This window comes from Brassica oleracea, chromosome C6 (genome assembly GCF_000695525.1).
Source record: "Brassica oleracea var. oleracea cultivar TO1000 chromosome C6, BOL, whole genome shotgun sequence".
Taxonomy (NCBI): domain Eukaryota; kingdom Viridiplantae; phylum Streptophyta; class Magnoliopsida; order Brassicales; family Brassicaceae; genus Brassica; species Brassica oleracea.
This window is the reverse complement of record NC_027753.1, coordinates 32,961,722-32,985,576: the sequence shown is the minus strand read 5'-3', so window position 1 is coordinate 32,985,576 and position 23,855 is coordinate 32,961,722. Positions and strand designations below refer to the sequence as shown.

General features: G+C 36.6%; 7 protein-coding genes across 8 annotated transcripts; 3 read left to right on the top strand and 4 right to left on the bottom strand.

Annotated features, from left to right (window-relative positions):
• Positions 1 to 721: 721 nt before the first annotated feature.
• LOC106299378 (putative caffeoyl-CoA O-methyltransferase At1g67980) lies at positions 722 to 2,040 on the bottom strand. Its single transcript, XM_013735477.1, has 5 exons — positions 1,918 to 2,040; positions 1,685 to 1,770; positions 1,442 to 1,586; positions 1,216 to 1,347; positions 722 to 1,124 (listed from the first exon to the last, which is right to left on the bottom strand). Exons 1-5 carry the CDS (start codon positions 1,969 to 1,971, stop codon positions 843 to 845), a joined length of 699 nt encoding a protein of 232 aa, XP_013590931.1. The 5' UTR covers positions 1,972 to 2,040; the 3' UTR covers positions 722 to 842.
• Positions 2,041 to 4,263: 2,223 nt separating this feature from the next.
• Positions 4,264 to 6,083, top strand: LOC106296568 (heat stress transcription factor A-8). Its single transcript, XM_013732726.1, has 2 exons — positions 4,264 to 4,671; positions 4,920 to 6,083. Exons 1-2 carry the CDS (start codon positions 4,435 to 4,437, stop codon positions 5,826 to 5,828), a joined length of 1,146 nt encoding a protein of 381 aa, XP_013588180.1. The 5' UTR covers positions 4,264 to 4,434; the 3' UTR covers positions 5,829 to 6,083.
• Positions 6,084 to 6,489: 406 nt separating this feature from the next.
• On the top strand, positions 6,490 to 8,258 carry LOC106301018 (ABC transporter I family member 17). Its single transcript, XM_013737322.1, has 2 exons — positions 6,490 to 7,091; positions 7,655 to 8,258. The coding sequence occupies exons 1-2, from the start codon at positions 6,740 to 6,742 to the stop codon at positions 8,095 to 8,097; spliced, it is 795 nt and encodes a 264-aa protein (XP_013592776.1). The 5' UTR covers positions 6,490 to 6,739; the 3' UTR covers positions 8,098 to 8,258.
• On the bottom strand, positions 8,066 to 10,168 carry LOC106301017 (binding partner of ACD11 1). 2 transcript variants are annotated; one of them, XM_013737319.1, is made up of 6 exons: positions 10,044 to 10,168; positions 9,512 to 9,580; positions 9,311 to 9,414; positions 9,156 to 9,231; positions 8,994 to 9,077; positions 8,066 to 8,765 (listed from the first exon to the last, which is right to left on the bottom strand). In XM_013737319.1, the coding sequence occupies exons 1-6, from the start codon at positions 10,047 to 10,049 to the stop codon at positions 8,250 to 8,252; spliced, it is 855 nt and encodes a 284-aa protein (XP_013592773.1). In that variant the 5' UTR covers positions 10,050 to 10,168; the 3' UTR covers positions 8,066 to 8,249. The 2 variants fall into 2 exon arrangements, with proteins under 2 accessions (XP_013592773.1, XP_013592774.1); XM_013737320.1 differs by having other exon boundaries at positions 8,066 to 8,762.
• Positions 10,169 to 11,072: 904 nt separating this feature from the next.
• LOC106296639 (protein POLLEN DEFECTIVE IN GUIDANCE 1) lies at positions 11,073 to 14,370 on the bottom strand. Its single transcript, XM_013732819.1, has 11 exons — positions 13,632 to 14,370; positions 13,409 to 13,560; positions 13,209 to 13,312; positions 13,050 to 13,138; positions 12,781 to 12,854; positions 12,532 to 12,682; positions 12,278 to 12,445; positions 12,041 to 12,138; positions 11,847 to 11,969; positions 11,655 to 11,723; positions 11,073 to 11,562 (listed from the first exon to the last, which is right to left on the bottom strand). The coding sequence occupies exons 1-11, from the start codon at positions 14,227 to 14,229 to the stop codon at positions 11,353 to 11,355; spliced, it is 1,836 nt and encodes a 611-aa protein (XP_013588273.1). The 5' UTR covers positions 14,230 to 14,370; the 3' UTR covers positions 11,073 to 11,352.
• A 2,237-nt stretch (positions 14,371 to 16,607) lies between these two features.
• LOC106300284 (conserved oligomeric Golgi complex subunit 5-like) lies at positions 16,608 to 20,286 on the top strand. Its single transcript, XM_013736393.1, has 4 exons — positions 16,608 to 16,738; positions 16,769 to 17,862; positions 18,587 to 19,060; positions 19,135 to 20,286. Exons 2-4 carry the CDS (start codon positions 16,780 to 16,782, stop codon positions 20,053 to 20,055), a joined length of 2,478 nt encoding a protein of 825 aa, XP_013591847.1. The 5' UTR covers positions 16,608 to 16,738; positions 16,769 to 16,779; the 3' UTR covers positions 20,056 to 20,286.
• Positions 20,287 to 20,302: 16 nt separating this feature from the next.
• On the bottom strand, positions 20,303 to 20,998 carry LOC106300285. The gene has a single exon (XM_013736394.1). The coding sequence runs from the start codon at positions 20,659 to 20,661 to the stop codon at positions 20,461 to 20,463; it is 201 nt and encodes a 66-aa protein (XP_013591848.1). The 5' UTR covers positions 20,662 to 20,998; the 3' UTR covers positions 20,303 to 20,460.
• Positions 20,999 to 23,855: the final 2,857 nt, after the last annotated feature.

Genomic DNA, 23,855 nt, shown 5'->3' with positions numbered 1-23,855 from the left:
AAATTAAAATTTAAACAAAAATCCCGGGCGTAGCCCCGGCCAACCCCTAGTTACAAATAAACCTTCGTAGTTCAAACAATGCTTGATACTTACAAGTGCTGAAAATACAACGTATAGACATCGAAACGGTCGTCGTAAAAAAAAAAGACATCAAAACTGTCCAATAAATATCCAACTTACATACTTTTACCAAAAACACACACAAAATTTTCATTAATCGAAAAAACATATATACTTGTGTTGATCGAACCAAATTAGATATAAATTTAGTCAATCTTGATTTTCACTTAACCGACATATTTTTAACAGAAATCAAAGTGACTTCGCTTTGCTAAAATAAAATAAAAAGAACTAGCAAAATTTAAAATAAAAATATTAAACTTACATAGTTTTGCTAAAAAAAATTATGAAGTTTCATTGATCTTAAATAAAATAATTTAATTGTTATTTAGATGTAAACCAGGAATCCAAGAAATGAAACGAATAAAAAATTAAATTTGTATCTGATCCAAGATGTAAAAGACACATGAATCTTGTAGGATGAAATAAAACATATCTGAATCCGAATGCGGATAACAAAAAGAAATTGAAAACCAAAAATGAACAAAATTAGAAAAACAAAACCAATGCATCCAACTTTATATAATAATACACAGTATAATTTCAATTCAGACTCATAATTGTATTATTATATAATATAGGTGAGTTAAAAGATGCAGAGTGATCATCAATCAGAAACACTATTCCATGCAAACTTGGTAACAACAAAAAAAACGACCAAAAGTGATTATTGAAGGATCTAACAGTTTTATTCCAGACTCCCAAACTTTGGTCTAATTTGATCATACAAGGCGCCTGCAGAGCGTGACACCATCTCCAATGGAAATCTGAGAGACCTCAACTCGAGTATCCAAAGCCAATTTCTTATTGAATTCTATAAGAGCCTTTCTATATTCCCTCATATGCTCAGGAACTCCCTCTTCGTCCTCAGCCACAAAACCAAACCACAAGGTGTTGTCAAACGCAATGATTCCTCCAACCTTCACCAGTTTCAAAAGCCTCTCATGGAAGTTGACGTAGTTCGACTTGTCAGCATCCGCAAATGCGAAATCAAACTCCTTTTTCTGCTTTTCTCAAATGTCGAATATGATCATTACAATAGTATTTTAAGCTTTAGTTAGTAAATAATATGAACAATCTTTTCTACGTACGTACGTCTTTCACCAATTGGTCTAGGGCCTTAATACCATCGGAGTGGATGAAATTGATCTTGTGATCAACACCTGCCTTCTTGATAAACTCTAGTCCCACTTCATAGGCTTCTTTGTCAATATCTATTGCAGTAATCTATAAATAGATAAAGTTTGTATTGTTATAGTTGCACATGCAAAAGTACGTATGATGCCAACAATATGATTATATCAAGAAGAAGAAACATTACGCGGCCATCATCAGGCAAAGCAAGTGCCGTGGAGAGAAGAGAGTAGCCGGTGAAAACACCGAGCTCGAGAGTGTTCTTAGCGTTCGTGATCTTAAAAAGCATCGATAGAAGAAGACCCTCATCAACCGGAACTTCCATCTCGCTTCTGCGTTTTTATTAACCAAGAAAATTCTATAAATAATAATATTTTTTAATTTAATAGACTGGTTATAGAATCCTATTTATTTGATAAAGAAGACTTACAAATTGCCATATTTCTGGACTGTAGCTTTACGAAGTTCCTTAAGCAGCTCATGCTCTCTTGGATACGCTGACGTTTCCAAGATGTACTTTAACAAGTGAACACAACCAAATTAATATATCAAAGGTCGTTTATTTATGAAGACAAAACCAAATTTTGCAGATCGACAATACTTTATATTTAGACTTTAGTTCATGAAAAAATCATGAAAGAAATTTATAAAAAGAAAACAAACATGTTTCAGAGCTTCGGTCTTGAGGATCCCTTTGGTAGGTATTTCATTCGCCATCTCTCGGTCTCGTAATAGTGTGAGGATCCCTTTGGAATGTGTTTTTTTAATAAAACGAGAGAAGTTACACTTTGCTCAGTACTAATCAAACTAATTGTGGATCTAAGGCCTGAGAGTTAAAGAGTATAATACGAGAACTAAGGACGATAACCAAGGATCTTATCTACGACTTTTCAACCACGATTAGGTATGAAAATCAAATGTTTCGATCTTATTCAATGCGACTATATTTTTATTTATCATGCGAAATATCCAAAAATGTATTTGGAAATTTAAATATATTTAAAACTCTCAAATGTATTTAAAACTAAAATATATTGAAAATCCAAAAAATCGAAAAACCTAATTTTTAATAAAATATACATAAAATACCAAATAATCTATTATATTAAAATAGAAGTCACAACTTCTTTCATGTGTGATTTTAAGTTAGACCACCTTTAAGAAATGTTATTAAATGTATTTTAATAAGACTAATAATATATAGAATCTTTGAAATACTTAAATCATAATATCTTTTGATATCTCTTAATTTAAATTATAAATTTTTATATATATTAAAATTTTCGAAAATCTGTTTAAAAATATTTTAACAAGACCTTAATTTTCAAAATTTATATGTAAATATTTTCACTAATTTCGTAATTAGTTTTGAAATGTTATTATACATTAATATATTTATTTATCGTTTATAAAATGAAAAAATAAATATTATATCATATTTTTATCTATTATATAATCACAATCGATCATATTTAAAAAATATTATGTTGATCTAAATATTTTAACATTATCTTAATTTTCAAAAAGTTTATATAAATATTTTTACTAATTTCGTAATTAGCAATGAACTTTTATTATGCATTAATATATATTCAGTAATTGTTTATAAAAACTATATCTTAATTTATCTATTTTATAATTATAATCAATCATGTTAAAATTGAACTAAATATGAGAAAATTATATTGAATTGATAAATTTTATTTTCATAAATATAAAATATTTATGTTAAAAAATCTAATATGATGATGGCTTACATTAGTAAAACATATAATACATGTATAAAAATTAACATATCTTAGACTTTTGTATATATAATAATATATTATGTAAATGAATAAACATAAAAAATATTGCTAAATTAAAATCCAGTTTTGAAGGGCAGATAAAAAATTAACATAAAATAAATACAAAATAATTTTTAAATATGGTTTTCTCATGAACATATTATTTTGTTTAATAACTAAATGCAAATACAATAAGATAAATATATAATAATAAGAAACAACAAATACATGTGATGATTTTAAATAATTGGTTATTTTCAACATGTAAACTATAAATTATTGTATTTGAAATAGTTCTATAAAAAAATTAATATATGATTAAAATTAAAGATGTACACCACTAATGATCTAAAATAAATATATATGCATATAAACTAAAAATAACATATGAGCGGTTGTGCAGATCAAGATCTAGTAATATATTTATAATATCTGAACTAAACCAATAACCCAAAATATAACAAATAGCATATTTTCATGTCATTCGGATACCACCAGTCAGCTATTAGGTTATATTAGAAACCAAACCTATACTCATATATAACAATAATCTAATAAACTAAGGCTTTGATTGGTAAACTTGCGTAATACCAGAATAACAAATTAACGATAACACAAGTATTTTGCCAATCAAAAAAAGTTATGGAATGAAAAAAAAACTCAAAGTGCAAACTTGCACTTTTGCTGACAAAAATACAAAGAAATTTTTATTAAATGGAAAAGTAAATTTTAGTGGATTATTACAAAAACAACACTTTCATATATTTCACAATTTTAAATAAATAACAATAAATATTTTAATAATAAAATTATACTAGAATTTGTTTTATAATATTATAAGATGTAAATCAATTATTAAAAATGTATTAAAATTAGGTAAATATTTATAATAAGAAGTAAAGTGTTTTTAATAAATTTTAATCATTTTCACATTTTGTAGTAACTAAATTATTATTTAAATTTATTTTGTCTTATAATATATAAAATATTTTAATCAATCTAATATATATTATGCCATTTCACAAATTTTAACTGAACCAAACTGAATTAGTCTTTTCTGTGTGTGTGTTTATATGTACCTATAAAAAAGGCCTATATAAGAGAGAGAGATTGGGCGAAATGACTTCAAAATATCTAATTTTTTTACGATTTAAAAAAAAAACAAAAGTAAAAATAAAAAAGTAAGCGACAAACCCTCTCAACTTCCTTGAAAATTCGTTTTGATTGCGAGGAGCGATCCCTTGCCCTACGCACAAGTTTCATCTTCTTCTTCCCACTCTAACCCCTCTAAAGTCTCTTCCTTTTGTCTTTTTCTTTTTCATTAGTATTAATCTCATCAAACCGAATTAGGTTTCATAATTCAAAATCCAAAACTCTTCTCGAGACTCGAGATATGGTCAAATCATCGTCGGACCGTGTTGATTCTTCTTCGTCTTCTTCAGTGGCGCCGTTCCTGAGGAAATGTTACGAGATGGTCGACGATTCCTCAACCGATTCAATCATCTCCTGGAGTACAAACGGAGACAACAGCTTCGTTATCTCGGACACGACCGTCTTCTCCGCTCAGCTCTTGCCCAAATACTTCAAACACAGCAATCTATCCAGCTTCATCCGTCAGCTCAATATCTACGTTAGTTTCTTGAATTGCCCCTTTGTTGTTTTTGTTCTGTTTCTTGAAATCTTGGAATCATGGGCTTTGTGTTCTTATTCTCTGTTTCTGTAAAGTTGATTTCTTTTTTGATAAATTTGATTACTTTATGTAAATGATGAAATGGGTATAACCTAATCATCAAGAAAGATGTTTTTTTTTTGTCAATATAGTGTGATGTTTGTGTTGGTGAGAGTAAAGTTTGTGTTTTTTATTTTTTTTGGTTTCAGGGTTTTAGAAAAGTTGATGCAGATCGATGTGAGTTTGCGAATGACTGGTTTGTGAGAGGTCAAAAGGAGTTGCTAAAGAATGTTATCAGGAGGAAGAATGTTCAGAGTACTAGTGAGCATCAGAGCAAAACTACAACAACTGATGCTTGTTCTCAGGGAAAAAAGTCTGGGGAGAGTGAACTGTGGAAAGAAGTTGATATCTTGAAAGGGGATAAGAAGGCATTGGCGCAGGAGCTGGTGAAAGTCAGGCAGTACCAGGAGAGCACTGACACTAAGATGCTGCACTTGGAAGACAGAGTTCAAGGGATGGAAGAGAGTCAACAAGAGATGCTTTCTTTTTTGGTTATGGTTATGCAGAACCCAAGTCTGTTGGTTCAGTTGCTTCAGCCTAAGGAGAATAACTGGAGAAAGGCGGAAGGAGGAGGAGGAGGAGCGAAGATTTTGGAAGAAGTGACTGATGAAGGAGAAACAAACTCAAAGGGTCTTCCTTTAGTAACATACCAGAAGACACCATCAGAGGGAGTAGCAAAGTCAAGCTCTAATGAGATAAATGATTTCTTGAGAAACGCGGATATGTTGAAGTTTTGTTTAGATGAGAATCGTGTGCCGTTGATCATACCTGATCTATATGATGATGGGGCTTGGGAGAAGCTTTTGTTGTTGAGCCCTTCAAAGAAGAAGAAGAATAAGGTGCAGGAGAAGAATGTGAATGATGATGTGACATTGCAGGAGGAGGATGAAGATGGAGGAAGAATGGAACTAGACAAGAGTCTTGCCCTGGAGCTGATAGAAGAAGAAATGGAGAAAGCAGATGACTTTGATTTTGATATTGGACAGCTTACTCCAGAGAGGTCTAAGAATCTTGAGATTCTGACACAGCATATGAGATTGCTTGCTTCAGATCAGTAGCCAAAGAATGAGTTTTTGAACATATATTCATCAGCCTGGAAACTTTTGTTATTATATAATGAAACAACAAAGTTAGGCTGGAGCTGTTCTTATTAGCGTCTTACTATAAGTCTGCTGAGATCATATTTTGTTATCATTTGGTAAACCGCATATTTTCAACAGGTATTATATGGAATTAAATGCAGTAACGACAACAAGTACATAAGCTTTGATGTTGTTATGAGAAAAATGGAATACCATTTGTTTTAAGTGTTTCTTCTCAGTTTCTTTCAATGAGCTGTAGACTGAAGATTTTCACCCTGAAAATATTATTAGGCTTGAATTTTATATAAAATGATATTTATATATTTTAGAGAAATATCTTTTAATAACCAAAAAAGGTTTATAACAAAGATAACGTACAAGTAAGAAAAGTAATAAAAATATGTTTCATTAAAAAATAAATGGATACAGTACATATGAGTTAATTAATATAGATTTGGGGTTTAGATTAAGGGGATCGGATTCAAGGTTTGGATATTAAAGCTTAAGATCTATAATTTAAAATTTGGAGTATAAAATTTAAAATAATAATTTTAAAAATATAGTTTATTAAACTTTACTCTAGACATTTTGTGTGTGTTATTTTGATTACAAAAACTTGTTTTATTATATTTTACAAGATTTTCGTATATTTAAGAGAGCTATATTTAAAACATAAGCAGAGATCATGTATTAAGCAGAACAGGTATAAGTGAGAGTGGTTGTATTGTCAGTGGAAGAATAATAAAACAGTTGTTATCAACTTACTGATTCCTCATCTTGTCCGAACCCATATGTGTGCTCGTGCTCAAGTGTCATAAACAAGACTTTACCTTTTCTCTTGTATTACTTAAATCATCAAACTGAAACACAACACAAAACTCAAGACCATGCCATTACTCTTGTCTGCCGAATCCGATGGCGCGCTGCGAGAACATCTACTGGACGTGGAAGCTTTGTCCGGTCAAGAACCAAAGATACGTGTAAGAAACCTGACCCGAGTCTCCGATGACGGATCTCTGATTCTGAAAGGAGTGTCAATGGATATCCCCAAAGGGATGATCGTTGGTGTGATCGGTCCAAGTGGAAGCGGAAAGTCAACGTTTTTGAGATCTCTTAACCGTCTCTGGGAGCCTCCGGCGACGACTGTTTTCTTGGACGGCGTAGACATCACGAGCATCGACGTCATCACTCTCCGCCGTAGAGTCGGCATGCTTTTCCAGCTTCCCGTTCTCTTTGAAGGTAAAAGTTGTCTCCTGTCTTCTTCAATCGCCACTGAAATCTAGAAAAGTTGTCTGCTTTAATGGTGTGAACAAGTCGGAGTTTAGATCCTTTGAAGGTTATTATAGTTGGAGTTTGGAACCAATGTCTGGTTTTTGATATGATTGGTTTGGTTTCACAGGGACTGTTGCTGTAACTGTTATTACCAATGTTCAAGAAATAGAAACTAGAGGTGTTTTGTAGAGTATTAGTTTTGATTATTCAGGATTTATGCTTGTATGCATTAACAAATTATTGATTTATTATATATATATTTTTTTTAATTTTATTCAAGATATTTTAGTATTTTAGGTTAACTACAAAATTATTTTGATGAATTATCAAAATTAGATATACAAAATAAAACAAATTAAGAGTTAAAAATTTATAGTATGTGTGATAACATTAGTATTTATATTAATTCAGATTGATTTAAACCGATTTAAAATGGTTTACGAGTCATAAAAGTCAGTAGGATTGATTTGCAGCCTAAACCGATTTTCAAAACCATGGGTTATTTTTTTATGATTGGTTTGGTTTCACAGGGACCGTTGCTGATAATGTGAGATATGGTCCGAACTTGAGAGGGGAGAAGCTAAGTGACCAAGATGTTTACAAGCTGCTGAGTTTTGCTGATCTTGATGCTTCTTTAGCCAAGAAGACTGGTTCCGAGTTATCCGTTGGTCAAGCGCAACGTGTAGCGCTTGCAAGGACTCTAGCCAACGAGCCTGAGGTGTTGCTTCTCGATGAGCCAACAAGCGCTTTGGATCCCATATCGACAGAGAACATCGAGGATGTTATAGTGAAACTAAAGAAGCAGAGAGGGATTACGACTGTGATCGTCTCTCACAGTATCAAGCAGATCCAGCGAGTTGCGGATATCGTCTGTCTTGTTGTTGATGGTGAGATTGTTGAAGTTCTTAAACCTGATGAGCTTTCTCAAGCTACACATCCAATGGCTAGGAGGTTTCTTCAACTCAGTTCTTGAAAAATGACAAAATGATGTCTGAATGTAACAACAAAATACATTTTAAAGGTTTTATGTTATGTTTATGTTGTGCAATAAAAGAAAGACCAATGAATATGTAAGCATGTATATGCACAGCAAATGTATCAAAGAATTGGAGTTTAAGACAATCTTTAGAAACTTGGTTTGGTGAAGTCTGTGTCCACTGAGTTAACAGGAACAACAGCAGGAGCTTTAGGTGACGTGTCATCAAGTTGGACAATCTCCTTTCTTCCCTCTCCTCCATCCTCAGCCCTAACCGCCTTTGTCACTGCACCAAAGGCGTTTGATAGCCACGAAGCTCCGCTTGAGACATAAGGATTCGCCATCAAAGCCGTTCCTGCGCTAATCGCTCTCTCCTCAGCAGCTGCTAAAGCGGATTTTGTGATCTCCCTCACTTGATACCGCTCGTCAACCTCTCTCAGCTTCTCGTTCACCACGGTAGTTCCTATGCTTAGCTTCTCGCTCAAACCCATCTTGTTGTCGAGGGAGGCAATGGTTGCTGAAGCGTTTGAGACTAGGTTGTGTCTGTCGTCAAAGGCTTTGGCTCTCTCCATAGCGTCTTTGCCGACAGCGTAGCCTCTTTCCATCATGGTGCTTACCACTTGTTCAGCTTTCTTGACAGTGAAGCCATTAAATGAATATTCCTGCTGCAAACAGAGGAGACAAACATGAAAACTGAAAGTGAAACATTAAAAGCAAAGAGTTACGTTCATTTTATTTGTCGTATTAAAAAAATAATTAGATTTCATCTTATAAAAATAGAAAAACTAGTAATTAATATAGTGAAAACAAAAACGACAATTAAAATGAAACAAATTTTAAACTCTAGAACGAAAATTAATTTGAAATGGAGGGAGTATCTTTTTGGGATTTACCGAGTCAAGTGCAAGGGCTTCTGGTGGTAGGTCGTAGTTCACAGCAGGAGTAATACTAACACGATGATCAGCAATGACAGCTCCCTGAAGGAAAGTAATGTAAATATCTTTACATTCCCACAATATGCTCACAGAAAGAAAATAAACACATAAAGAAAATACCGTTAAGAGCATAGCAGTTTCTGCTCCTTGTGGATCCTTGAAGGTAACATAAGCAAGCTGAGTTTCTTGCGTTTCACTGTGATGATGATAAGTAACTAAGATTAGATATTTTGGGTAAAGATCATGTTAACAAAGGACAAGTTTTTTAGTTCAACCTGCGCATCTCGATGTAGTGAATGTCACCAGAGAAAGAAAAGAACTCATTGAGATCTTTCTTGGAGACATTGAGTGAAACATTGCTAATTTTCACAGTTTTCACCTGCAACAAGAACGGATCCGAATCAAGGCTTATTATTATACATTGTCTAGCAACTTATTAACCATTCAAAAGATCATTCGAGAAACATTGTGCTTACGGGGGAAGTAGTAGGCTGGGAATCCATGAGAATGTTGTTCTGAGATTGATCCATGGGAATGAAAGCAGCCTGTAGAGAGAGGGAGAGAGATCAATATTCATAAAAGTCATAAAAAGAAAGCCAAAGGTATATCGAATCTTGGTAAGTTGAATCTATTGACTTGCTTCTAATTGATTAAAGTTAGCATATTGGGAACAGAATACTAGATTTAAAGACAAAAACTTTGAACTGAAGAAAGTTTTTTTTTTCTTTTTCTTTAGGTAACCGACCGACACAGTGAAGAGATCTCAGACTTTTATTCAAAAGATCATCAGATCAAGGGTCGGTGTAAAGTTGATGATGGTTTTAGCAGATTCATCAAATTTTTCAGTAGAACGTAAGCCACCACTTTGACGGGGAAACAAAGAATAAAACATAACCTTTTATCTAATAAGATCTGAAAATAGGCGACGAAACATAGACTTGGACCCGAATCTAAAGAAACGGAAGGAAGAAAAAGAAGAAGATGGGGGCGTGAATGGAGAAAGCTTACCGACATTGTCGCAGAGCGGTGGAGAATGGGAGAAAGTGTAAAGTGGGAGAAATCTAATCAACTGGAGAAGAAAAAGGGTTGCAAGTCAGAGAGAGACTTCACCAGAAATATTATTATTTTGACGTTTCTTTTCTTTTTTTCTAATGTTAGAAAAACGGGAAATTTATTTAGGAAATTCATGAGTAGTAACCAAAAAAAAAAAATTATAATGAACAGACAAAAACAGCTACATAAAATTTATAATATTATATTATAAAATATCATTTACATGCAAATACAATACATACCCAATTCTCACTTTTCAGCTTTTATGTACCTTCTCTCATTTGTTTGAACTTATACTTTTCTGTATTTAAAAATTGATATAAGTATTTAGACATTAAAAACAAAATTAATACTCTCATTTATCTATTATTTTTAGTTTTATTTTTAATTAAATTAATATTTTATTTATCTTTTCATAAATTTACTCACTCATGTATTTTAATATTTTATTGTTAAAACCAGTTACATTTATTAAATTTTACAATATCTAATTCTTAACTATATAAACAAAAGGTAAAACATCAGACCTTCAAATTTGGATTCTAGAAAATAAATAATTCAGACTCAAAAATATACTGAAAATATATATCTCTGTGCATATATTTTAGTTTAAGAAAACAGAAAGAGAATTATTATAAAAATAAATATGATTTAAACAAAAAATATTTTTCTTTAGAAGAGCTAACTCACTCTTTACACATATTTCATATGTCTAACTATATTAAAATAGATTCCACGAATATTCAATATGTATAAGGATCACAAAGTTGATCTTAAATCCCAAAACGGTTGTATTGGATCAGAGTTTATGGGATTTTAGTTGCTTCGTGTCTCAACAGTGAACAATCGCAAAAGAGAACCCAGACTAATTATTCATGATCCTTTCTTTGTCACTTTGCATCCCATGTTAGGTTAATGGGAAGCTTTAAGACAAGTCAGAAAAATGGGATGAGATTGTCCTGTGATGAAGAAGAGTAGTATGGCTATTTGTCCTGCGATAGCTTTTCTTCTTTGCCAAAATGATCCATGGGGTCTCTTTGTACATATTTTCCTAACAATTACCAAAATCGCTTCATCGAATATTAAACATGTATAAGATCGCAAGGATGATCTCATATCCTCATATACCAAAAAGAAAGATGTAACTGGATCTGAGTCGAGTGCAACCCGGTTGATCCACTCTCCTCCTGTGCAAACTCTTTCCTGCTGAGGTGTTACCACATGGAAACCTTTCTTCAATTCTCAGTAGTTTTTAAGAGTCGGGCTAGTCGTTGTGTAGATGGGAGGAGTTTCGCCTTCTGCATCTGTTAATATACCAAGTTGCATGTTTCCTAAGTCCCATGCCGATGAGAACTTTGAGACTTGTGAGCATTATACATGTTATGACAAATAAAAAGACCATCCACATCACTCTCCATGGGAGTGGACTACAAGGCAAGTGTGCTGCATATACTGGAGTCAGTACTCTGATCACCTGAAGCCTCAGAAAAAAACACACTTATTTTTTTGACTAATCACAAGCAAATGCTTCATAAGTTTCTTGGCCAAAAGGGAAGAAGAATATACCACACAAGCGGGTGCAATGGGTACGAATGTGAGATTTGTCTTTCTATCTTCTGGGCGGATGTTCAAAGTCTGACAAAGAGGATTACCATAAAAAGATAAATAGGTGTTTCTAACGCAACACTCAATACAGCAATAGAATTTATAGGGCCAATGTAACAGCAAGATAGATAAAGAAGGTTATATCATCAGTACCTGCTCGCAGAGAGCTTGAAGAAACTCAGAGTACGCTATAGGTCTGATGCCATTGAACTTGGCAAGAAATGAATGCTTGATGATGTCTATCATCATCTCACAGAAGAAGACCATAGTAGCATTCTGCAGAGTCCATGTAAAATTAATTAAGAGCAACCTGTATAGAGACTCGTGTGTAATTTATCAGTACTTACGTAGATAAAGTTTCCAAGCCATGGACCTTCAGCTTCGAGAATGTTTTGAGCCAAAACAGACACCAGGAAGGCTGATATGTGGAATCTCTCTATTGCATCTGGTAGAGAAATAGTAAAACAACCAGATCATACCAGTTAATAGCTTGAATGAGAGTCCCAAAGGGATGTTCAAAGCTGTATTGGGCACATAATTGTTAGATACAAAATTCCACGAAAGGGAATGGAGCAAAAGCTTACCTGCATATACTAGACCATGAATGTTGTCTTTGCTGAAACGCTTGAAGACACTGCTCTTGATCTCAGCAAAGTTATTTGACACCAGAAGGGCCAACAAGGCATTGTTGTGAGCAACAATACAAGTTGACAACGTAATTGCCTGAGCTAATAGAATGAATGAATGGAGAAGTGAAGAGACAGTCAAGGAGACAAGAGAATAACGATGTGAAAATTAGTCAACAGAAATCAAACTAGCAATCAAGTAATAAGGATATTCGACGCAACCATAGTTAATGCCAGGTCCGAAACGAATCTCCAAGTACAAAATCTCAGTTTCTCAGGAGGGGAAACAGCCAGTCCCGCTGCGGAACTGAACAGAGCCCCAAATACATCTCCACAAAAGCTTTGACAGAGTCTATCAAATATCTGAAACACAATATCTGTATTAGTACCAATTGGATAGAGAAGGACTGAAGGAACAAGCCGGACAGAAGCTGAATGGATATGAAGGGGGTTTACGTTACCTCTAAGATATTATAAACCACATATAGTTTTATGGTACTTTGACCACGAATCATATGGTAAATTAAGCTGATATCTGTCAAAATAAAACAAATTAGAGAACTGTTTGAGAATCCCTTTCCACATCACTTTGATGAGCTGAACAGAAAAGTCCATTCTGATAATGATAAGTGACAAAGTATGCAAACCATGGTATCACTACACCTGTTTTTTATAGATTAAACTTAAAATATATAACAAGTTTATGCAAATCAAGAAGATTATACTGCACCTGTTCTGCCAAGAAGAATGGTACCAGAAGCCAAAACAAGAAAACAAGCAAGATCAGACAGCTCCGATGAGGAAGGCCTCCTGAGCTGCCTGCCACGAATGCTACTAAGTTACTTCCTCACAAAATTATATATATCAAGGAATGTAGAAAGTGACTCACCTGTTCTTAAAAGCATCCCAGAATGTCAGCAGGACTCTTATTGGCATGACAGTCAACAATGACAGAAATGAGTTGACGCAGACAAAAAAGCCAGTGTGTAGAAGCTGCATTAAAATTCTTAAATATGTGAATAACACAGGTAGCTAAACCAAGAACGTTCACACTCTGAGATAAAGAAGAGAGCCAGTGTTTGTTTTCACCACTTCGCATCGCCAAGGCAAGCGGAAGATCATATCATATATCCTCTCCCGTTCAACATCATTCCCAGAAGCAACTGTGCTCCGTAACGAGACCCCACCATAAATCTCCCCCGTAAAGTACTTCATAGGTGACCTCGTCTCAGCACTAAGAACTGATGGCAATCATCATTGTAAGGAAACAATAGATGTAAACCAATAAAAACGATAAAAGACTGAAACTTACAATCAGGATCATCAGCCATAAGCTGTTTCCAGTCCAGAGAAGATTCAGTGTCAAGCCTCGTCACCACCACATTCCCATTAGTCTCACTTCTCGGAAACTGATTCTGCACTTCCTCAAACGGTAAATTCTCAGAGGAGCTTACCTCTTCCACGTATGACTTCTTATCAGAAGCCAAGGTCTCAGAGAATCTCTCATCGTTAGTCGAGTCGATACTACTCCCGTTAACGTTCCTCTGCCTCAGCTTCCCGAAACTGAACCCGTTATGCTGTACAGTCTGCGTCACGACTGTACTTCCACCGCCGCCACCGCCGAAGTAATTCAATCTGTTTTCGAAAATTGATCTTTCACCTTCGTCGCAGGAAGCCCAATTCGAATCCTCCATGGTCGTAAATTGAGGATCGCCATTCTCAGGGATAGTCTCGACTTTGTTGTGCTTCTTCTTCTTCTTCCTGTGTCTCCTTCGCTTAGGCGATGATTCAGCGGAGTCGTTTCCGCTGATCGGATCTGAGCTGGATCGGGGGATCGGAGGAAGTGAATCGTCCTCCAAGGAGCTGAGAATCTCGAAGGAGAGGTTTCTCCCGGTGGACCTAACCGTCATTGTCTTACGTATACGGAAGATGAACAGAGACGCGAAACATATACAAAAAGACCCTAAGAAAGCAGAGAGCGCAGACGCGGTTCTCGGAAACGCCGCTCTGATGCGTGGAAGGCGTCGTACGTTTTGATGCGATTCAAGAGAGTTGATGACGTAGCCTACCAATTATATAGTGACAAGTGTCTCCCTGAAGTCGCTTTCACATGCTTAGGTGTGACAAAAGTGTGATTTCCCATTCCACTATAATCAGATCCCTATGTGTACAGTAGACCTTGATATAGGTCTGACCATTTTGGTTTTGGGTCGATTTAGGATTTTTTTTCCTAAAAATATACTTATATTTTGGGTTATTTATAAAATTCGATTCAATTACTCAGTTCGGATAAAAACGTTAGAAACCGGTTAATACCCAAAAAATTTCGAGTCTAATTTGATTCTAATATATTTTTAATTTTAAAGATATTTTTGTTTACTTTGGACAATTTCTTAGATATTCAAGTTTTTTTTAATTCGTTTTGTTTTGATAAAATATCGAATAATTTAAAATATATCTGGAAAATTTTAAAATTTTAGATATGTCAGCTTAAACATATAATATTTTTATAACTGTTTTTTTAGGTTTTGTATTGTATAAGTTTTTTTTTTTTTGGTAAAAATGTTAAGATTTATTACCAGTTTTCAATTTTTTACAGAAGATTACTGAGACAAACAAGAAACAGAAGAACAGAAAACAAATTTAAACACAAACTCCAACCTAACTTAGCAAGAACTGACCCTAAGTTGAGCATCATAAGCAAAAGTATACATGAAAATCTGAACATTCGCTTGCCACAAAATGAAATCCGCAGTGATAGCGAGAGCTGAACCCGGTAGAATTCGGCTTTGCCCGATGATCAGCTCTTTAAGATCGGATTTTTCAAGAACAGCTTACGACGACATCAATACTTGTAACCTTCACGGACCGACACCTTCACACCAGACCAAGAACACTTGCCGAGACCAGGTCGAGCTTTATCCGGAAAGGAGCCGCCAAAGCCGCCACAAACCACCGCACCTACACCAAAAAGACTGAGACAACAAGCACCACTTTAAGTCAAAGCGGTCAGGAAGCAGCCTTAGATCAAGCCCCTGAAACTCGCAGACCCAGCACGCGCCGCCACCGAGCAGAGCAACCGTGGTTGACAAATCCAACTAATCGCCTCCTCGCACGCGCCGCCGTTACGGAGAACCCGCAACGGATCTATCCGGTTAGGAACCGATGGCAACTCCAGACGAGCCCCAGAGAGAAGGTCTGACCGGCCTAACAAGACAACACCAGAGACCACCGAAAAAGCAAGAGGAACACCGCACCTCCGCCTCCCAGGGGAACCAACACGGCCTTCAGCCTAGTGAGACCGCTCACCCGCACCGAGAAGGAAAACAGAGGAGGCAGAAGAGAGAAATACTCCACTCCGATATCCAGATCTGACGCCAGATCTGAACCGCTACCACCACTATTCTCCAAGAGACAACCTTCCAGCCACTCTACCACCACGATTCTCCGGCGATCCGAAGTCAAAATGCCAGATCTGTCCGCGGAAGCGCAAGACTCAGAGCTCCAAGAAAGGAACCGAGGAAGAAGAGGGAGAGGGGAGGCAAGGAGGAAGAGAGACAACGGAAAGGAGGGGCGACCGACGGCGGAGGAGAAGGAGGCCGCCGGCCACCCTAAGCAAGGTGATTAGGGTTTTTGTTTGTGAGGATTGAGAGAAGAGAGAGAGAGAGACGACTCTGACTCTAGCTGATTGTATTGTATAAGTTATAACATGTTCTACCGATTCTACAAAAGATCTATTATTTACAACTTTAAAAATTCTAATTTTTTTCCAAATTTTCAATTTGTGAGTTTGAATTCTCCATTTTTCAAAAAAGTTCTCAAATAACCAGTAAAATAATGTACAGATTTGAATCAAAGATGAGTTCAGTTTCATCTTTTGTATTGAACATGTAATTTTGCAACTAAATTCAAATTTATATATTGTAATGTTTACAAAATAATATTAATCATCTTCATATTTTTCCAGTTCCAAAAGTTAATTTTAAAATTTGTTTGATAAAATATGTTATTTTCCAATGGATTAATGATTTGGAGGGATTAAATTGGAGAATAAAAACAGCTTGAAATTATGAATTATAGATTTGGAAAATTATAAATGTGATGCCATTGTGTATCAAACTAAAAATAAGGAATGTGAGACACCATTGGGTAATCACATGGAATTCCTCTCTATATGATAGGTTTTTGTTAACTCTCTCTCATATAGCTTACCAAACATAATGCTTATCCTTTGTTGGGCCACAACATTTCTAGCCTAAAAAAGCTTTAATAATTGACGGATCAACTCCAAATTCCATTATATGATTTCATGATTCAATTAAATAAACAATCCCCCAAAATTAAAATACAAAGTTCGCAAATCAATGTATTCCGCCGGGTAGTGCACTTGGATCGATACTCTGTTCAATTGCAACTCCAGTGTACTAAAAAAAAAAAAAAAAATTACTGGCGAGAGAGAGATGATGGCAGTTCCTCCTCCTTCCCCATCATCGTCACCTTCTCTTCAGCGTCTCTCAACCTTTAAAAATCCTCCTCCTCCCGGACCCTCACCACCGTCTTCATCATCTTCACCGCTAGACTCCTTCGCCAACGACCCCGTCCTCGCCCCATTCCTCTCCCCATCCTTCTCCTCCTCCTCCTTCTCCTCCGCCGCGCTCGCCTCCGGATCCCCCGCCTCCACCGCCGAGCGTCTCCACCAAGCCATCCGCCTCCTCGACTCCCAGCTCCGCAGCGACGTCGTCTCCCGCCACCCCGAGCTCCTCTCCCAGCTCTCCTCCCTCTCCCACGCCGAGATCTCCCTCTCCTCCCTCCGCTCCTCCGTCTCCTCCCTCCAATCCTCCATCCGCCGCATCCGATCCGATCTCTCCGAGCCGGTGCGATCAATCAAATCCAAATCCGTTCAGCTCTCGAATCTCCACTCCGCCACCGAGCTACTCTCTCACTCCGTCCGCGCGCTGCGCCTCTCCAAGAAGCTCCGCGATCTAACGGATGGATCCGATCCGGAGAAGATCGATCTCACGAAAGCCGCGCAGCTCCATTTCGAGATCTTGACGATGTGTAGAGAGTACGATCTCTTCGGGATCGAAGTCATCGACGAGGAGATCAAGTTCGTCAAGGAGATCGGGGAGAAGCTGAGATCCGAAGCCATGAAGGTGTTGGAGAGAGGCGTGGAAGGGCTGAATCAAGCCGAGGTTGGGACTGGGTTGCAGGTTTTCTATAACCTTGGGGAGCTTAAGGTTACGGTTGATCAATTGGTGAACAAGTACAAGGCCATGGCTGTGAAGAGCGTAGGCGTTGCTATGGACATGAAAGCGATTTCTTCTGGGCCTGGTGGCGGTGGTTTTGGGCCTGGAGGGATTAGGTCTAGCGGGGCGCCGCACATTGGTGGTGGAGGGAAGGTTAGGGAGGCGCTTTGGCAGAGGATGGGGAGTTGTATGGATCAGTTGTATGCGCTTGTAAAGGCTGTGTGGCATTTGCAGCGTGTGCTGTCGAAGAAGAGAGATCCTTTTACTCATGTGCTTCTTCTTGACGAAGTCATCAAGGTATAAGGAACTTCTTGAGTTTTTACTCGTTAGTTTAAGCTGCATTAGGTAGGTAATTGACGGAAAGAGAGTGTTCTTCGATGTGGATGAGAAGATTCCTGTCACATTTAGCGAGCAGGATTGGTGTTTGGTCAATGTTAGTAGATGATTATTCATTATTCCATGTTTTTGCATAAAAATGAAGCCTTTAGTAGTGTTTTTGTGATGTCAGGGTTAGATTTAAGGTATAAGGAACTTCTTGAATTTACTGGTGATTGAGAGAAAGAGAGAGTGTCTTGGATGTGGATGCGATGCATCTTGTTATATTTAGCGAGCATGACTGGTGTTGATCAACTTTTGTTAAGGATCCTTCCATGTTTCTGCATAAAAATGCAGTTTTTGGTATGTGATTTTTGTGATGTCAGGGTTTAAGATTCAAGGTTTAAGGAACTTCTTGAATCTCACTGGAAACTTAGGCTCTCAGAGCTTACTCGTTAGTTTAAGCTGCATTAGGTAACTGAGAGAAAGAGATATAGTGTTAATGGATGTGGATGAGATGATTCTTGTCACCTTGAGAGAGCATGATTGATGCTTGATCAACTTTAGTTTATGATTCTTCCATGTTTTGCATAAAAATGAAGCCTTTGGTATGTGTTTTCGTGATTCAGGGGGGATATTGGTTAAATTAGATTCCAGCCTTTATTTTGAGGTTTTATTACTGATATGAAGTGTTTATATGCGACAGGAAGGTGATTCTATGCTAACAGACAGAGTCTGGGATGCACTTGTGAAGGCGTTTACTAGCCAAATGAAGTCTGCATTCACAGCTTCGAGTTTCGTGAAAGAAATATTCACCATGGGATATCCAAAGCTCGTGTCTATGATAGAAAATCTCCTCGAAAGGATCGCTCGCGACACCGATGTGAAAGGAGTGTTACCTGCGGTTAATTCAGAGAGGAAAGAACAAATGGTTTCGTGCATTGCAATATTCCAGACTGCTTTCTTATCACTATGCTTCGGACGGTTGTCAGATCTTGTGAACTCTATATTCCCTATGTCGAGCCGTGGGAGTTTACCTTCCAAAGAACAGATCTCACAGGTGCTATCACACATTCAAGACGAGATTGAGGCTGTTCATCCAGATGGTCGTTTGACTCTTCTAGTTTTGCGTGAGATAGGCAAAGCCCTTAGTAACCTTGCTCAACGAGCTGAGTGCCAGGTATGCTAAGCTTCTTTTCTCTCCTCTAATGCTTCAAATGTACATGTGTTAACACAGCTACATGTATATGGCAGATCTCTACAGGCCCTGAGACGCGCCAGATAACAGGTCCAGCAACTTCAACACAGATCAGGAACTTCACGTTATGCCAGCATCTGCAAGGAATCCACACGCACATCTCATCCATGGTAGCTGACCTTCCCAGTATCGCCGCTGATGTATTGTCTCCTCATCTGGGCGCGATATACGCTGCGGCTTGCGAGCCAGTTACACCTCTGTTTAAAGCAATGCGAGACCAGCTCGAGTCCTGCATTCTTCAGATCCACGACCAAAATTTTGGTGTTGATGATGCTGCCTTGGACAACAACACTTCCCCATACATGGAAGAGCTGCAGAGATCGATTATTCACTTCCGCAGAGAGTTCCTATCTAGACTGTTGCCTTCCGCAGCGAGCGCGAACACCCCAGGGACAGAATCGATCTGCACTAGGCTCGCGAGACAGATGGCTTCGAGGGTTTTGATCTTCTACATCAGGCATGCTTCCCTGGTGCGACCACTATCAGAATGGGGAAAACTCAGGATGGCTAGAGACATGGCGGAGCTGGAACTCGCGGTGGGACAGAATCTGTTCCCTGTGGAGCAGCTCGGTGCACCGTACAGAGCTCTTAGAGCGTTTAGGCCATTGATATTCTTGGAAACATCTGAAATGGGATCATCTCCTCTCATCCAGGATCTACCACCTAGCATCGTCCTGCATCATCTCTACACGAGAGGCCCAGACGAGTTAGAGTCACCGATGCAGAAGAACAGACTGAGTGCTAAACAGTACTCGCTGTGGCTTGATAACCAGAAAGAGGATCAGATCTGGAAGGGGATAAAAGCGACTTTGGATGATTATGCAGTGAAGATCAGGTCGAGAGGGGACAAAGAGTTTAGTCCAGTTTATCCTCTAATGCGACAGATTGGTTCTTCTTTGACAGAAGGAAACTTATAAGCTCCATGTGCTTTGTTTCATTCTTCAAGGCTCTTAAGAGCTCTTCCTTTGGTTGAATCAATAACATGTTTTGGGTGTCTCAAGGAGTATTCTTACAGTTAATACTTAATAGTGACAATACCTATCTTCAAACATCACGACATGGCTAGTGTCTTCTATTGAGTTCTTTTGTTTATTCTGAAGAAGTTCTTGCTTCTGTGTTTTTTTATGTTAACATCATAGTATTAAAGAGTTTTACTCTGCAAAGAAGGGAGATTCATAGATCATATTCATACCAAAGAGTATTTACATGAAGACATATACACAAGAAAGTCTGCAAGACACTAAGTATTAAGAACCTCTCTCGTAAGGAGGTTCTTCTTCAACCACTAGTATTATATACATCTCTCTATTACAAAGGTGAGATCAGTTCCCAACGGGAATAGATCTCTCACCTAAGCCGAGTGGTGAACGTGAACGTTGACGTCTCTTGATCTCGGCGAGGACCCTTCTCATCTCCGGTTGCTGCAGCGATGGCTGCCTTATCTTTTCAAATTCTTTCTTTATCTTCACCACTTGGCTATGTTTCGGACCATCTTCGTTTCCATGATCGGTCTTGTTCTCCATTTTCACCTCACAAACCCGAAGACAAACAAAGAAAAGCTCGTTATAACTCTGTTCTGCTAGATGAAACGAACAAGAGTTATGTCTTAAAGTAGAGAAATCAGGTCGTTGGTGAGCAACGCCAACTTTGTTTGGGAAGATTATAATATACAGAGCGACGACTACTAACTACTCTTTCTTGATCTTATCTCTCTATATGTTTATAAACAAACGCGAAGACTGGGACAAGGACGGCCTTCTCGGTGAGATGTGGTAACGTGTCAGATTGTGACGATTCTCCTCTACACATTTCTTCGAAATTGACCATTCCTTGGATATTTGAAACTCGAGAAAGAGTCGGTTCTTTGAACGTTGAGAGACTTATTAAAAGTCTACCATGTGGACTCAAGTCGTTGGTCAATTAGAAGATTCTGGTGGATATCCGTTTGAGACCATTATTGATAATTGTTATGCAAACGCATTATACACGTTTTGTTCTTTCCTATCTTTTTTTTTCAGCTCCACTTTTGTCTATACCATTCTTTTGTGGAGCTTTCCTTAATCCATTAATTCAAATGAGAGTTTTAATACTTTTGAGTTTTAATACTTTTACGTCAACTAGAAGTTTTAAACCGCGCTGCGCTACGCGCGGATTCTAAGTTTTAAATTTTGAAATTATAGTTTGTGTATATTTTTGGTATGACATTTTATTTTTTTATATTTATTTTAGAATATTTTTTTAGTTGTAAACATCAAAGCATTCATAAAAGTATGAAAAATATTTAGCATTAAGCTAACTGCCCAAATTAGCTGTATATTTATATTTATTTACAGAACTGAAACAATATATGTTTGGATTGGTTATAATAAATATTAAAAATTAAAATATGTTTATACTGAAACGGTGTAACCCTTGTGGTTCAGTAGTCTTTTTATAAGTTCTTAGAAGTGTATTCTCCTGAATCATTAAGAATTTACATCTTCTCGTTTTAATATTTGGAAGCTAATTATATGAATTATTTTGATACACATTTTAGCAGTTTGACCTATCATTTTTAAAGAAAATATATAATCTATTTTAGCAAAATTTACATATTTGGTTTTCTAAAAAAAAAAAGAATTTTGAATGCTTTTGCATTCTTGTAACCAACAAACCATAACAATTGAAAAATTTGCGATGATATTTGTTTATTATCAATCCTCGGTTTTTTCTTAGTTGTTGATTTTAATTTAACCTCAAAGTCATTATGTTTATAATAGATATTATCATATTAACTTAAAATAAGTTATTTGAAACTTTGTAAATGCATTATAAAATAGTTTTTTAATATCATAGGATACAATCTAATATGTTAGGCTAATCATTTCTCTTTTGTTTTTTTGAGCAACTGGGCTAATCATTTAATAAACTTAGAAACTGTCATATTTTGTTCATTTGGAAGGCAAAGCTAAAGTAGGTTATTACCCAATCATGTCCAGCACTCATGCAATCACTAAGTGAAACTCAAATTTATTTCAACAAATTTTTTTACACAAACATACATCATAGTCAGCATCACTATCTTTTGTAATTTCTTCTCATTTTGTTTGTCTATTTTTTCTTATTGTTTTTCTTCGTAACTTTGCTCATGAATATCCTTTCTAGATTATGGTTTAGATCCTTCTGATGCGGGCTTGCATGTAGCATCTGAAAGAAAACCATTGGTTATGGACTGGTTACATTCATGATTATACATCTGGCGTTCTTTTTTTCAATGACCAAAATTGTATCCCTTTTATCATTCAGCATAGGAAGATGGGATATAGATACATCCATAGTGGCGAAAGCCAATGAACATGGTCATATTCGTGTAGCTTAGTGTCCGTGATTTAATCTAGAAAGAGATAAGTTTTCTGCATGATACTTTGTTGACTCATGTTGTATTTTACATGTAACATACTTTGTCATTTCTTTTGTTTTAAGCAATTTTGTTATGTTGGTTCTTCGTGGAACAAACCCAAAACTTTTTCTATGAGAAGTGAGTCGTATCAAAAGAGACAAAGAGTCCGAAAATATTATGAAGAGCTTATCCATCTCCAGATTTCTGTCGAGAAAAACAACAACATCATCTCTTCTCACCGCAGTTTCAGATTCCTTTAATCTCTCCCTCGCACCCATCTTCAACGCCTCTCTTCCAACACCCTAAAACCCGTTTCTTATCCTCCTCCTACCACTGTATTTACGACTCCAGTGACGGATGTGGCGGTGATAATTATGACTATAACAGAGGTGTCGTCAATTTCCCTCGTTGATCCGCCCAAATGCCCGTCGTCTTTTCCAAGCATCCATTTCCACTCACAGTTAGAGAACATGGGATCTGTGAAGCCGTTAAATACTGTCCATAATGGAAGATTGCTTCTTACTTCAGACCGTTCAAGCTCTTTCCGCTTCAATCACACAAAGGGAGAATGTAGGATGAAAAGGAATCAGTGAGGATATTTACTAAATCAGTAAAATGTATGATCATGTTTAGAGACCTCCCCTAGCAATAAAATATTTGAAGTAGTAGAACAAACCTGAAGAAAGCACAATCTAAGAGTAAAAAAAAACTTGGTCGCTTACCTTTAGAAGTTGGGAGACAATAATATCGAACATCATAGTCTGAGAGAGTTGGATAAAGGACTTTAAAATCATTACTGATCACCTGACCGCTGTAAATTTGGCGCATTAGCATCTCATTCATTCCATAGCTGCATGCATGCTTTCACAACCAAGAAGATGACGAAGCTTCTCATCACACTGAATAGTCATTGGATGTCGGATCCTGTAAACATATTGAGAAAGAGAATAGCGGGTGGTTAGTTTTTTTTTGTTTTGTTTATAGCTCTTCAAAAACCTCTAAACAAACAAAAAATATCAAATCCAATCCCATAAAATAAAGAGAAACCAGAGTATCTCAATACATACCTCTAAATTGTTGAGATTTATATATTCCCATGGCATTATCTCTTTGCAAGTCTCACCAGTGCCAAAGTTTGCAAGTGGATTAGATAAAGCAACACTTGTAGTTGAACTAACAGCTAGAAGCTGCCATTTGAGTTAGAGGATATTAACACATGTGTGGTTAAACAAATTAACTTAACCGGAATTGCAGTTATAATACCAATTTCATCATATCTATATATAATAGAAAACCTCTTTTTTAATCTGCTGATGTCACCTTTTTTATAGGAAAAAA